General features: G+C 41.6%; 1 protein-coding gene across 1 annotated transcript in view; it reads right to left on the bottom strand.

The window, feature by feature from the left end:
- slc35f1 (solute carrier family 35 member F1) overlaps nucleotides 1-15,006 on the bottom strand; it is a 73,451-nt gene that overhangs the window by 19,464 nt on the left and 38,981 nt on the right. Inside the window, exon 3 of the mRNA XM_071514616.1 lies at nucleotides 6,731-6,858. Within this exon, the coding sequence (XP_071370717.1) occupies nucleotides 6,731-6,858 (128 nt within the window). The remainder of the gene's footprint in view (nucleotides 1-6,730; nucleotides 6,859-15,006) is intronic.

Consider the following 15,006-nt stretch of genomic DNA (forward strand, 5'->3'; position numbering starts at 1 on the left):
AAAAAATGCGAAGAGATATAGGTTTGCGTTTTTCTACTTCTTCAACAAATCAGTTTGTGTTGATACAACGCATATTGTTAGAGAGGAATACAAACACACACCGGAAAAACAGATCGAATGCCGTCTGGCATTCGATCTGTTTTTTTTTTCATTGACAGTGAGGAAGGATGGATTGAACTCGAATATGCCAACAGGAGAGGACTATGAACTGTGGTTGTGGCAAATATTCTTCTTTTGGGAAGCAAGTTAAGCTTTTAACTTATTTTACAAAAGTTTTACTTTTAATGGGTTAATGAAGAGAAAAATATATATATATTTTTGATTTTCAGTAATTCTTCTGCAAAATCCTAGTAGTAGGCTAATAAGGCTGTTTTGTTTTGGATAATTTACCTTCAGACCAGCTGTGTCTGGCAAGCCATTCGCTCGCTGATCTGACATAGGACTTATTAATTTCCATTCCATGGACACAGTGCCGCGCCGATCCGCCAGCTGCGGTTTAGAGCAACAACTAAAACAGTTCCAGCGATTTCCATAAACATTTCTAATTACTCCAAGTTTGACAATTCTTATTTCACATTTTCATAGTAGGGTTTGTCTCTTTATTCAAATTAGCATCTGATCTAGTTATACTGTAAAACACACACAATTGGCCTATAGTGTCTTCTGTGTTTCAGCAATATAGATATAAAAAAAGCAAATAAGCAAATAACCAATTTGGTAGCCGAGCCTATGGTATGGCCTTTTTGTTAGCCTGCAAGATAAGATCATAAGCATGGCAAAAAAATATTCCACTTTTCAGATAATTTCAAGGATTTGGTCAACAAAAAAGAAACAAATTCAAAAAGCTACAAAACATCTGTATCGATGTGAAACGATCAGTAATGAAGAAAAAGGACATGGGGACCACCATCGACCACTCTGAACCAAGCACACAGGAGGTGGGTTTCTAGCTATATAGCAAGCGTATTAAAATAATGCTTGGTCTCCATTCAAATTCAAATACGTTTCAATCTGGTATCGATTTACCTTTATACAAAGTAACTCGAGTGAGCAAAAGTTTCACGTATCTTTTTTGTGTACTATACATTTACTCTTTACTTTCTATTCCGCTATATATATATTATAACAGTTGACTGAAATATGTTTCTGAAAACATTTGAGGCAAGAAATAGGCAATGCAGTTGCTGAATCTTGCTTCATACTTCCTAGATCCTAGTTTGACAGTTTGATCTGCCAGCTTGCTGCATTGTGGTAAGCCCGCCTTTTCCAAATGCTCTGAATAGGGTGGGTAGCCAAACTGTATCTCACAATGTGAAAACCTGCAAGGTTCGTTGCAAGGCTAGGTTGGTCAGTATGTCCAAATTTTGTCAAAATCGGGCACTGTCACCCATTCGGTACTTCACAAACGTGTGCATTTGTCAATATGAATTTGCAATGTAAAATCAAATTTAAACAGTCTTTGTTAAAAGAAAATATTTTAATAAAGCATTGATGTCGAATAAAATTACATTTAATGAGCGATTCTGAGGCAATAAACAATCAACAAGACTAGTCAAACAGCCCCGCGACATTGAATGTTCGTTCCTGCTGGGAATCGAACTCGGGTCTCCCGATTGGGAGTCTGCTGTCTAACCTTTACCCACGTTACCCATAAAGTGGTACACAGAGCGACCGACCAACCGACCAACCAACAGTGCCATCCATGGTACAGTTCAGTAAATTATCAAGCTGGAAAACGTAATCTTTGCTGCCTCCTCTGGCCACTAGAAAAAACACCCCTTGTATCTGGTCAGTGTGTGGAAAGAGCAGATGTAAAGGGGGGCAGCAAAGAGCATGTTTTCCAGCTCGCGCGCACAGGGAAGAGGCTTAGAAGAGGAGTGGCAGCCATTTCTAAGATATCCATTTGAAAACAACTAGGACAACTAGGACTGTTACTCGTGTAACAGAAAAGGGTTCAAGGACCCCAGAAAGCTTTTCAGATTGGCAAAATTCAGTCTGGAAACCTTGCCTGCTCGTAGTCAAAGTTCCTGAACGATCAAAAACTCAAGGTTTGTAATGCAAGGACTTGGGACTGGCACAACACTACGTGGGTGCCAGTCCCAAGTCCAACGGGGCTACTCCCCTCTTGAGTGCACAGGCTGTTTCCGTCTCACACAGAAGATTGCTGAACTTGAGGGAAGGATATCCACTCTGTACCAAATAAGAGATGATGAACAGCCCTTCGACTCGGCGGTGCAGCCGACAGACAAAACTCTTCCCTGGCTCGGTTCCTGGTGGAGAACTGTCCAACATGGTGGATCACTGGATGAAACTAGGGGCTAGACCCAAGACCCTTGTGTGCTTGACTCCCCATAACCTGGAGCCATGGACTATTGTACGGGGTGGAAATCAATGAGGGAAACTCTATTCCCGCTCTCTTTCACCCGAGGGCCTCCAGTTGGAAAATAGTTTCCAGGTTCTGGAGAAGATGGAGATGCCACAAGCCTCACATGCCCTCCTCCTCACCCTGAGCCCTCTGTCGGCTCTTCTCTGCTCCCATCACCCCAGAGCGGCGCCACTGTACGGGCCGCTCCTCCAGCTCGTCCCTGGCCGCATCGTCAGTCTACATCGCTGTCCCCCGGTTGGCCGATAAACTGCAGAGTTGCCAGCTTATCCCAACAACCAGCTCCCACAACGCAACATTAATTATTGGTGATTCAATAATCCAGAATGTAAAGGTCATGTTGGCCAAAACTTACTGATAAGATTGTTGTCCATGTCGGAACAAATGATATTCCCCAACAGCAGTCTGAACTGCTAAAGCAGGATTTTATCCATCTGTTTAACACTGCAAAGGACATTTTTATCTGTGTCCAATCGCCACACTTGGCCGTAGGATAGGGCGTGTCAGCAGGCCAACAAACTCTGAAACTAGCGCTATTAAATGTCAGGGCACTATCTTCGAAATCTTTTGAGGTTAGTGGCATTAGAAATTTTTAACTTGATTTTATTTGACCTGGCTTGACAGCAATGGTTCCACTGTTCTTATTGAAACTGCGCCAACAAGTTTTCATTTTCTACACACCATGAGACTTGGCAAGAGAGGGGGTGGTGTAGCAGCTCTCTTCTCTGACATATTTCAATGCAAGAAAGTCTCTCTTGGTGATTTTACTTCTTTTGAAAATCTGTCTTTTATTTTTAAATGTCCCACTCCAATTTTATGTCTCACTGTTTACCGTCCCTCTAAACGCTCAAGTGATTTTATTGATGATTTTGCTGAACTGCTATCAGAAGTCTCTACAGACTTTGATAAAAGAGACTGAAGAAGGCTGTTTGTGCTGTTTTGAGCCATCTGAATAAAGGCTTTTAAGCTTTTTGCCAGAAGAGTGCCTTGGACCTTTCTTCTTTTTTGAACTTTTGTGTTCCCTACCAAAGAGCACCTTCATCACACCTGTTTGAACTTCCGAGCACTCCGGACCTTTTCTTTCTGAAGACTTTGATAGTATTTTAATCTCAGGTGATTTTAACCTTCATATAGACAACCCAGCTGACCCTGGTGCCAGAGAGTTTACCAGCCTCTCTCAGCACATATCTGAGCCCACCCACAATCAGGGGCGCACATTGGACCTCATTATTACCAGAGGTTTACATGTGAATGCCATCTCAGTTGTTAATGTTGCTGTATCTGACCATTTTTGTGTCTTTTTTGAGGTCGATGTTCATTTAGATCTACAAGTAGTTTCAAAAACTGTTAAAAAATGATAGATCTTTAGGAACACCTACAATCTAATGCTACAGCATCACCCAATGACCTTGTGGAGAATTTCAACTCTAAAATAAGAGATCTTAGATCAAGCTGCTCCAAATGGCATCCTAGAGAAGCAGTATGAGCTTAAGGCAGTCAAAGAGAAAATGCCATCAAGCAGAACGAAAGTGGCAGAAAACAAAACTCCAGGTGCATTACAATATTTATAAAGCCAAGTCTCAAGTCTTCAAGTCTTTTTTTATCCATAATCACAACAATCAAATGAAAAACACCAGAGAGACATATTTTGCCAGGATCATCAACGATAACACAAACAGTCCACAGACACTCTACCATTGACAGACTGATCAACCCTCCTTCATCAATCCACCCTGAACTTCTCTCCTCGAAATTTGAACAATTTGCAGACTTTTTCAAAACAAAAATTGTGAATATCAGACAAGCCATTAGTACGCCTACTGCCATGCCTATCACTGATGATATAACATCAATCCCCTTTCATTTAACCAGGAGACCTACTACTATCATGGCACATTTTTCTCCTGCAACTTCTAAAACAATTCAGGTATTATTAGGGGTTCAAGCCCATAGGGCTGAAACCCTATTGTTTTTGTGCTGGTTTATTATTATTATTCATTATTATTGTTCTTCTGCCGCGACGCAAATTGCCGTGAGCTGGTACATCGCAGAGACATGAAATTTGGCCCAAAGACAGATATTGGTGGCTAGTTTCTGCTCAAGAAATATTTACCTAATCGGCCTGAAGGGGTCGCTATAGTTAAAGGTTTTACTTTAGAGGCCATGTCTTCCACACCGTAAGTCCGATTTTCACGAAACATGGTCCACATGTCCAGGTGTCCTAACTCTACAATTTTGCACTTCGGACCCTCAAGGTCCGCAGGAAAGTTTTTGAGATATTTTGAAAACACATTTTTAACATCTATCTCCTACACCGCTTGATTACCACCAAAATTGGTATATAGCATCTACAGACTAATCTCATTAAAAGTTGTTAAAAGGTTGTTGATATCTACTGTCGTTTTGAAGATATACATTTTTTAATTTGTGAGAGGGCATGGCCTGTCAGCTAAATTGTTATAACTTCATGACCGATTGTTCAATCATCACGAAACTTGGTGAACATGTTCAAATATCATCACTGACCATGTGTGCAAAGCTGTTTTAAGAGTAAGGGGCGCTACAAATGGCAAAAAACTGTATCTCCTAATCCAGGTGACGAAATTGTGTGAAATTTGGTACACATGTTCAGGGAGGAGGTACTAGTCAAAATCAGACATTTTGTCATCATTGGTGAAAGTGGGCGGGGCCTATGGTTAATAACCATGTAACAGCCGGTAAATCAAAGCCCATTCGTATAATCGGTCCCAAACTTCTCAGCCTCATCTGGAATGGCATTTCTAACATGCATACCGAATTTTATGCAATTCAACCAAAAGGGGACGCCGCAGACCCCAAAAATGGGCGTGGCCTAACACAAAACGGCCATAACTCCACACCCATTTGTTCAATGATCGCGAACCTTGGCAGATATATCAAGGGATATATTTGGACCATGTCCTCGGAACCACTGACACTTTTTTCGCGACGTCAGTACCGTTCAGAAAAGGCTTGAACCCCTTTCATGGCTGCTTGCGGCTATAGTTATTATTATATGTTTTTATTTCTTAAATGTGAAGCACACTGAGTTGCCTTGTGTATGAAATGTGCTCTATAAATAAACTTGACTTGACTTGACTTATGTTACCTGTCTTTGAGGCCCTTAATGTCCTGGGAGTTTCTGTTATGGATTTCTTGCAGAACCGGCATACAGCCATATGTTTTTTCTTCATGCCATGAACAAACTCTCTGTGGTTTAAATATCCAAATTGAATGATTGCCAATAACACCAACACAACACATTTCTCACTGAAGGCAGCAGTGGCAGTCAGAACACAAGTAATGGGGAGCATAAAGGTTTTTTTTTTTTTTTATAATGGATGGGAAAAAGTCTATAATGGTCTATTGTCTGTACATAAAATAATGTCTTAATTTTATAGGTGTGTTTTTTATTTAGTATCAGCTTAATTTCCCTAAATGCAAATTCCAGAAATTTGACACCAGTGTCTGAGACCAAGACAAGCTCAAGACAAATTAGGTCGAAGACCAAGACAAGACAGAGATCAAGAGATACTGGGACTGGTCTTGAGAGTGACAACACTGAAAATCGCCTCCTTAACTCTAATTTTTATTTTAATTTATTCTCTCTCTTATATAATCATTCTGTGGTCAGATTCATATTTCCAATTGACTATAACTGTGACCTTTGCACTCCTTACTATTGGTTTATTGTGATGTTGTTGATCTAGGAACTTGGTTTCCAAAATGTAACCATGAACAACTTTACGCAACCATTTGGCTACTGCCTATATTCTATCACGACTCGAACAAACCAGAATGATTTGGGAAACAAAATTAAATAAAAACTCTTGGTCCAATTTACTTATTTTTCTGTTGGCAAATAATCCAGCATGCCATACTATATTATAGCCTATCGCCTTAGTGCTCAGTGAGGCACAACATAATTCAGTAAAGAAAAGAGTGGGAAATGGTACATCACTCAGCAGGAAAACCTTTGTAAGTACAAGTACAAGTTTAGTACATTATGTATGTACACTTTGAAGTTACATTGTGTTGTTACACCAGTGCAATGTACAAGTACATCATGTATTAGGGAGATTTTCATCAAGTACCTACACAGTAATATGGTACACATTATAATAATTTTCCATAGGTTAATACACTGGAATAAGGCTATTAGAAAGTTTTGTAACGCTGTAATATATTTGGGTTAGGGTTAGGGTTCATAAGTTTGTAAGTCACTATGTCTCTGGCGCAATGTCACCAAAACAAATCCCTGTACATGTTATATTGATGGAACAGAGACATAAAATTTGCACACACGCACACACGCTCACAAACACTAACCTGTACACTGGTGAGTGTAGTGTACTGGTAAGCTTTGATAACCAGATAGTTTGCCTCGATGTCAATCAAACCCAGAATCATGTACTTCCACCATCGCCGTTTCAGAATGGCCAACAAATTTTCCTCACCTGGTAGAGAAAGACAGAGAGGAGAGAGAGAGTATACACACTCATACGGTATATGTACTCCATACATCTGTCCTGTCCTGCTTGACACATTCTTGGCCTTCATGTAAGCCCTGCACCAGTACTTATTTTGGGTCTGCAACAGCCCTGCATCTGCCATTTCAATTGCAAAAAAACAAGACTAGGTTGACCTAGTGCAAGCCGGAATATTGATGTCTCGCCTCCTCTTGGCTTTCGCACCCTAGTATAATACATGTTCTGTACTGCCCTCTGCATTGTAATGACATACTATATAAGTGGCACTTTGTACAATTTTAAGGGTTCCTGCCTGGGAAGTGCATGTAAACAAACGTTTTGATATTCAATTCAATTCAATTCAACTTTATTGTCATTGTAAAGTGCACAGGTACACATACAACAAAAGGTAGATGTGCACTCCCAGGTGCAGGTGCAGGTGTTAGTACGTATACCCAGAGTTACTTGCAGATGGTGTAAACAATGTGGCTGTTCCAGAAGGTAAAAAGTAACATTTGGCTTCATGCAGTGGTCGCCGTTATGGGAATCACCTCTCGTTTGTTCATAGATTTATCTGCAAATCACGATAGTGTGTGAAAACAGCAAAGTGAAAAAAGTCGGTCAATTTAGTGTGTGGAAGCAACAAAGAGAAATAACAAAGAGTCAAAATATATTTTTTTTTATACTTTATTGGAGTCATATTTTTTTGTGTTGGGTTTGTATTGTTCCCACGGCGCATCACGAGGCAAATTCAGGTCAGGCAGCAGGCAGTGAGTCAGTCAGTCAGGTAACGGTTGGTGAGATGGCCTCTAGAGGACGTCTTTGACTAAGAGAAGGCCTCTTGCCTATGGGCTAAATGCCACATTGAGTCTCATACACTGATAATGCCATATTGGATCCCACACAGAGCCACACTCTTCGCCGTCAATTTTCATTCGACATCTTCTGCTGTCCTGCAAACCTTAACAGTAGGTAACATTATTACCTGTGGTATGTGACGTTGGTGGAATAGGTAATTTAACCGATAAACATGGAATAGGTTATTTAACCAATAAAAGTGACGCGCTAGGCGAGCATTGCTCCCACACTAAACCCCACTCTCTGCCATTAATTTACATACATCCACGTCTTCCGTTGCCCTTTAAACTTTAACGTTAGGTAACGTTAAAGTTAACGGTAAAGGTATTTAACCGATAACTGTCGTAATGCTTCAGTGCATTGAATTTAATTGAACACACGCGCTCTGGGTCTGTACAGGATCTGTGCTTGTTGAATAATTTTTTTTCTTAGGAGACAGCGAAGGCACGCCATAATGTGAGCAAACACTAGTAGTGCAAACAACACAATATCACGTATACCACCATAACTCTGTAGGTCTTCACGCCACTTCTCGCGCACCTTTCAACAATGGGTAGACAGCCAATCAGTCAGTTAGCTACTTTCACTCTTCTAGGCCGGTCCCATGGGCCCGGCACTGCAGTACTTGTGGTGGAGGCGGCCCAGTCCATTACTGGCATCTGACTCATCTAAACAGGACAATTATAACAAGCGGTGGCTGAGGAAGGCCCACAACATCAAGAACCCCACATACCCGAGCCATATTTGATTTCCCCCTTCCATCTAGCAGGTACCAGAGCATTAAATGCCGGTCCAATTGACTCGGGGTCAGTTTTACCCCTAGGCCATAAAGCTCCTGAATATTGCCAAAACACATCATGTACTGTGTATGTACTGAGTGTGTTTCCATGATCATTACCAATTAGCATTAGCATTCCTACATTTGAGATAACGGTATGACTTATCATCAAAGGATTACAGAAACAAAGAGAAAACAGAGAAAGCCTGGTATAACATTAGGATGACTGTAGCTTGTCCAGGTCAGTTTCTTATTGAATTTATACTATATAGTCTGTTTTTTTCTTTTTTCCATGAAGTAGCACCGCAAAGCCTTCTTGATATGTTTTCTTCTCACTGTAGTTCTGCCATGGCTGTTTACTAAAGTCACTTGGACCATTATATGACCTTACGTGACCAAATATCTATTATGTGTCTTATACGCAGCTGTGAGGTATTATTCGGGACAGTCCATTTCTGCGAGTAGATCCCACGGAACTATAGAATTCATGGAAGTATAATCCTCGTGTCTTTGTTTGTTTTTATAAATGTGAAAATTTGTGTAGAGTGGCACACGCACTTTTCAGGCCGGTTTTTTATGCATGCAATGTTTTATAAATGAGGCCCCAGATTATGAGTCACCTTGATTATTACCTCCGCCAAGGAGGTTATGTTTTCGGTGCTGTTTGTTTGTTTGTTTGTCTGTTTGTCTGTTTGTCTGTTAGCAGGATTACGGAAAAACTACTGGCCCGATTTTCATGAAACTTCGTGGAAGGGTGTAGCATGGGCCAAGGAAGAATCCATTAAATTTTGGAGCGGATCCGCATCCAACTCAAGCAATAATAGCACGAACCTTGGCGGAGGTCTGCGCTCTCCAAGTGCCCTTCTAGTATTATTATTTTGTATCGATAGTTGTAGTTGTAAAGTTAAAGTCAACGCTAGCTGGCTAGCTGGTTCTGTGTACCTTCGGATAATTCCTTTACCTGATAGGTGTAAGGTGTTGAAATTATAAAAATGGTTTGTTCTCTCATTTTTACTTGTGAGACCTGGGTTAGGGTTAGTATGAGGACAATGGATTTACGTTGTAACATTAAATGTAAGATTTTAAAATTACCTTCATAAAAGTCGCCAGTGTGTATCAAATTCTTTATTTCAATGTAATAACCTTTGTAGTAAACGCAGCCTGTCATCCTACAAGCAGATTGCCTTTTGCATCTTGTCTGAGTTTCCTCCTGATAACTCGTCAGCACTGTGGGGGGAAGACTGTAAGATCGAAAGGAAAGGGCACTGACCTCAACGTAAATTACCTCATTTCCACCCCTAAAAGATGGTGCCAAGGAACAGACCTGGTAAATAGCTATAAAACTCCAACACTCAGCCCTGTCTGTTAATCCCCAAAGAGTCAGAAAGTCTGGGATGAGACACATAGGAATGTGTCCAAAATCAAGACAGATCTTTGATACAGACTCATGAAACCTTGGTTATCACATTGTGGTAGACTCTAATGTATATCTCTAATTATGTGTAACTGTGATGTTTTATATAATAGTTATTTGCATTATTCAATTTATGGCTTAGATAGCCATATTTGATATCAAAGTGTTCTAGAATTTGTTTAATGTCAATGTTACGATGGTCAATTATATTAGATAGATTCAAATTCAAATTCATTAGATAGATCTGGGAGCCAAAATGAATGTTTTATGCATATGTAATGAGCTCTTTCCCGCCGTAACACTAGACGTACCAGCCCACACACACACCCCTCACCTGATCACAACAAAACCACATGCAACACTGTCCAAAGTGGATTTCATGCACTACGTGGTTGCAACCCATGTGCTAAAGGAGTCTGACAACAACCAAAGTTTATCTCTGCAAAGATGGACTCAACAGCATCATCATCACTACAAGCCAAGTAGAGAGCCTGTTTCATCCCGAAACAGGTGAAGAGAACCTTGCTGCCTTGCCTATCCGCCTGATACACCAAATACACACATGCTAGTACGTGTGTCCTGCCTGATTAGATTGCAACTGGCTGTAAAGCCTCAAAGCTTCAGGCTCATTTTGCCATCACTACTTATGGGTGCACTTTTTTCATTCTGAGATACTCTCTTCATTCAACTAAATTCCACTATCAGCCTATGATCAGCCTATAGGTCGGGTTGGCTATGGTGACAGACTGACCCAGCCGCAGGTTGGGAGCCATCAATGCTCTGCTCCATTTTTTCGAGGGGGACATTTTAAGCACGGATTAGGGTTAGGGTTGGGTTAGGGTTAGAATCACTGAATAAAATATGTAGCCTAATTCATGCGTTCTTAGGCTTTGACTTACAGTTAGAAAATCACCCAGCTACATCCTTGAATGTGAATGTACAGCATACCGGCCTCCAGTTGGCTGATGCTTGTTTCAGGCCTACCATACTGCCTGGTGTACGAGTGCACACTGTATTTCCCTTGTGCAAGGCTTTTAGGACTCTGATTCATGCATTACTTATATAGTCAGCCACATTGCATCAATGCCTTTACCTTGAGTTGGGCCCAAACTGCAAAGCCCCACTCGGAAAAATATTTTGCAACAATTATTGATTAGTAATCATTGTTAATAATTAATCATCATGCCTGCCACAAATTATACATTTTTGACTTCTTGTGGATTTACAGTATGTGGTACAACATCATGCTATGACACAGACCTGTGTTTAGCAATAAGTTAAAACCTAGCCAAGGAAGATGAGTCTGAGTTGACAGGCATGATAGCCAAGCAATCAACAACAATGGCAACTACACACACAACAGTCAGTCCATTTTGAAAATTTGGGAAGCAACCTGAAATATGCTATATGCTATAGATGAGTTTCCCGTTTACAAACAGTCAAGGATGCGCGCGCAGCTTCGGGGCAGAAAAGCCACGGAGCTATAGCAACTGGGCTGTCATTTTTGCACTGATAACAACAAACAAACGGACAACAATGGCGTACCCGGCTAGTTTGTCAGACTCTGATCGCGCAGATTATATAGAAAAACTTGTTTAAGTACTGGTGAATGACTGCCGGACCTTTATTCAATCCCAATTGATGAATGGCTTGTAGACAAAATATAGCCCTACATACATTTTTGCGTTAGGTCACTAGGGGGTGCAGTAAACCTCTCTGCTCTCCCCAAAACTGCATCTGTGGTGGGAACAATGTAAATAATCTTTCAAATCAGATATTAAGATTACCATCGGGATTCAACTCTGGGTTACCAAGAATGCATTGTAAAATGTAGTGTTGAGGCCAGTAGAGGCTGCCAATCTTCTCTGTGATGGTCTTGTTTGTTTCTGGTCATTATACTCAAATTTAATGTAGTCATAATTTATTGAATTGTTAAAATGCTACACGTAGCACCTTCCACATTTGTGGAATGACAAGAAGTCTTGTATCCTGTGAGTAGAGTCAACCTGATCTCACAGAAAAACCTGAAATGGAGATGACTTGTTAAAGGCATAAAATCTGGGAGAACACTGTCACGCCAAATAAAAAAGCCACTGACTATTTCTGACAAGTGCGTAGATTGCGTATTAATATATGTCCCAAGGCAAAGGCTCACTTGATGCTTACAAAAAAGTGAAGTAAGACAAATGTTTTGGTTATGTAACCGTCCTCAGTGTCCTACAAACATATGGACAGACACCCTTTTATCAGCAAGGAGTAGGTCAGGCTATTGTTTTCAGGCGTTACCAATTAGGTCATCATTCAGCTCATTAGCCCATACCAATCTATACATCATACATAATCCATTACAAACTACAAAGAATAGGTACCGGAAATAATAGTCCAATACATCTTATTAGAAAATTACAATTGTAGAAAAAGAGAAAATCCCTATTGGGAACATGGACTGATCTATACAAAAAATCTAATCATTCCTAGGATCGCCTCTCCTTCATATGGATGACATTGGACCTAGAAGGACATAGGATGTTAATACAGCAAATTAACACATTTCAACTTAAGCTGTATCACATATGGATAGACCCTTATAAAAAACATCGTAGGGGTAGTTCCTCATTAAGCCCTTGAGGTTGCAGAGTTTTTAGGTGGAAAATCCAACGGCAGGTGACGTCACCACCTGTTGTACATTATAGAGGGTGACATCACCTGGCGCAAAGACCAGCCAATAGCAGATTGCCAGTGCAGTACCCTACTTTTCACCATTAGATGTCAGGCTTCACCACAGATTTGGGTGGGGTTTAGTTACTCTTTAACCAAGTTGCTTTAGTTGCCTAACCATAACCTTAACCCAAACCTCAGCCAAAGTTGTTCTCGTTGCCAAAACTTAACCATAACAATTTAGAATTTACCCATTTTTTTTTTTTTTTTCTTAATTATACAGTCCATCAGGTGAGAAGGTGTTCACGAAAAAGCTGGGTCTTTAGCCTTTTCTTAAAAATTGAGAGGTACTCTGCAGTTGGAATTGAGTTTGGTAACTCATTCCACCACCGAGGAACCACAGAAGAAGTCTGGATAGAGACTTAGGGCCTTGTTGTGGTGGCAGCACCAGGCACCGCTCCTTGGCAGAGCGTAGTGAGCGAGAAGGAGCATAGACCTGAATAAGGGAGTTCAGGTAGGTTGGAGCCCTTTTGGTTGCTGTTTTGTAGGCGAGCATCAAGGACTTGAACTTGATGCGGGCAGCAACTGGGAGCCAGTGGAGGGATATGAACAGTGAAGTGACATGTGCTCTTTTGGGCTGGTTGAAGACCAGATGTGCCGCCACGTTCTGGATCATCTGCAGAGGTTTGAGCATACATGCTGGGAGCCCTGCCACTAAGGAGTTGCAGTAGTCAAGGCGTGATATTACAAGAGCCTGTACCAGGAGTTGTGCTGCATGCTCAGACAGGTAGGGTCTAATCTTCCTGATGTTGTACAGGGCAAATCGACATGACCATGCAACAGAAGCCACATGATTCTTAAAGGTTAGTTGGTCATGTTAGTTAATCATGACACCCAAGAAAGGAATTCGGAGACTTGATTAAAGACTGTGCGCTCAAGTATGTTGGAAAGGGAGGGGAGGAGTGAAACCAGCCTGTAATTTTCAACCTGAGATGGGTTGAGTGTAGGTTTCTTTAGCAGTGGGGTAACCCGAGGTTGCTTAAATGCAATGGGGAACACACCCGTTGTAAGTGAGGAATTGATGATATGTGTGACTGCAGGGTTAAGTGTGGGCGAAATGGCCTGCAGGAGGTTGGAGGGTATGGGGTCCAACGGACAGGTAGTGGGACAAGAGTCAAGCAGAAGCTTGGAGACTTGCTCCTCAGTAAGAGGGGAGAATGAGAGGAGTGAGGCCCTGTTAGCTGGGGGGGCAGACTGAGCTGGTCAGGCTCAGAGAATTGATTACTGATGACAGAAACCTTATCAGTAATGAAGTCGCCTTTTTTGGTTTTCCACTGGGCAAGTACCAGGTACCAGGTACCATATTACCTGGTACCTGGTACTTTTTTTTGGTAGCACCTCCGTCGAGGTTCCAAGCGAGCTGAGGTGTTACCAAAAGGTGACGTGAAAACACTGCAGACTACTGATTGGTCAGAGAGAATCGGCATCATTGCGCGGCACGGGACATCCTGCACAAACCCGCCATATTTAAATAGCAATTTTTAAACTTAATTTAACTTAAATTTATTTTTATTTAATTAACTACAATTAGTGGCAACCCGAACGTTAGCTACCAGGTTAGCTTACCCTCTTGCGTCGCATTGAGGGGGTACTATCTGCAGTGGAAAACCAAGTGGTACTACCTAAAGCGAGTAGAGTCAAGTCAAGTCGAGGCGAGTTGAGCGCTTGAGTTGAGCCGCTTTTCCATGCGGTGGAAAAGCGGCAATAGTCACTGAGGTCAGTGGGATCTCTGGATTTGTGCCATTTCCTCTCTGCTGCTCTAAGCCCTGCCCATTGCTCTCTGATGACATCAGTGAGCCATGGACTGGGGGGGTGTTACGAGCAGGTTTGGATGAGAGGGGGCAGAGATTGTTAGAGAGGAGCAAAGTGTGTCTGTAGCCTCATTGACGTGGAGTGAGGAGAATTCATTATGAGGGGGCATGGAAGCCAAGACCTCATTGGAAAGCTGAGCCGGTCTGAGGGAACAGAGGTTTCGTCAGAAGAAGACCATTAGCGGAGGAACGTGAGGATGTTCCAGCACAGAAAACATAAATTTAATAAAGAAGTGCTCTGCCAGATGTAAGGGGGTGACAGTCAGATTTGTAGTTCCGAGTCACAGTCAGATCGAGTGTATTGCCAGCTTTGTGTGTGGGAGGGGTGGAGACCTGTTTGAGGTCAAATGAGGAAAGAAGTGAAAGGAAGTCAGCCCCTTGGGGTTTGTCAAGATGGATATTCATGTCCCCCATGACAGTCAGTGGGGTGCCATCTTCAGGAATGTCTGAGAATAGCATGTCCAGTTCAACTACAATGTTCCCCAGCTGACCTGGTGGGCGATATATGACAACCACAAACAGCTTAACAGGAGTGGTAACCATAATTGTATGGTATT

The sequence above is a fragment of the Centroberyx affinis genome, unplaced genomic scaffold, assembly GCF_046629955.1.
Source record: "Centroberyx affinis isolate AG114_WGS23_722 - 3 ecotype Tasmania unplaced genomic scaffold, CSIRO-AGI_Caff_v1 ptg009398l_1, whole genome shotgun sequence".
Classification (NCBI taxonomy): Eukaryota; Metazoa; Chordata; class Actinopteri; order Beryciformes; family Berycidae; genus Centroberyx; species Centroberyx affinis.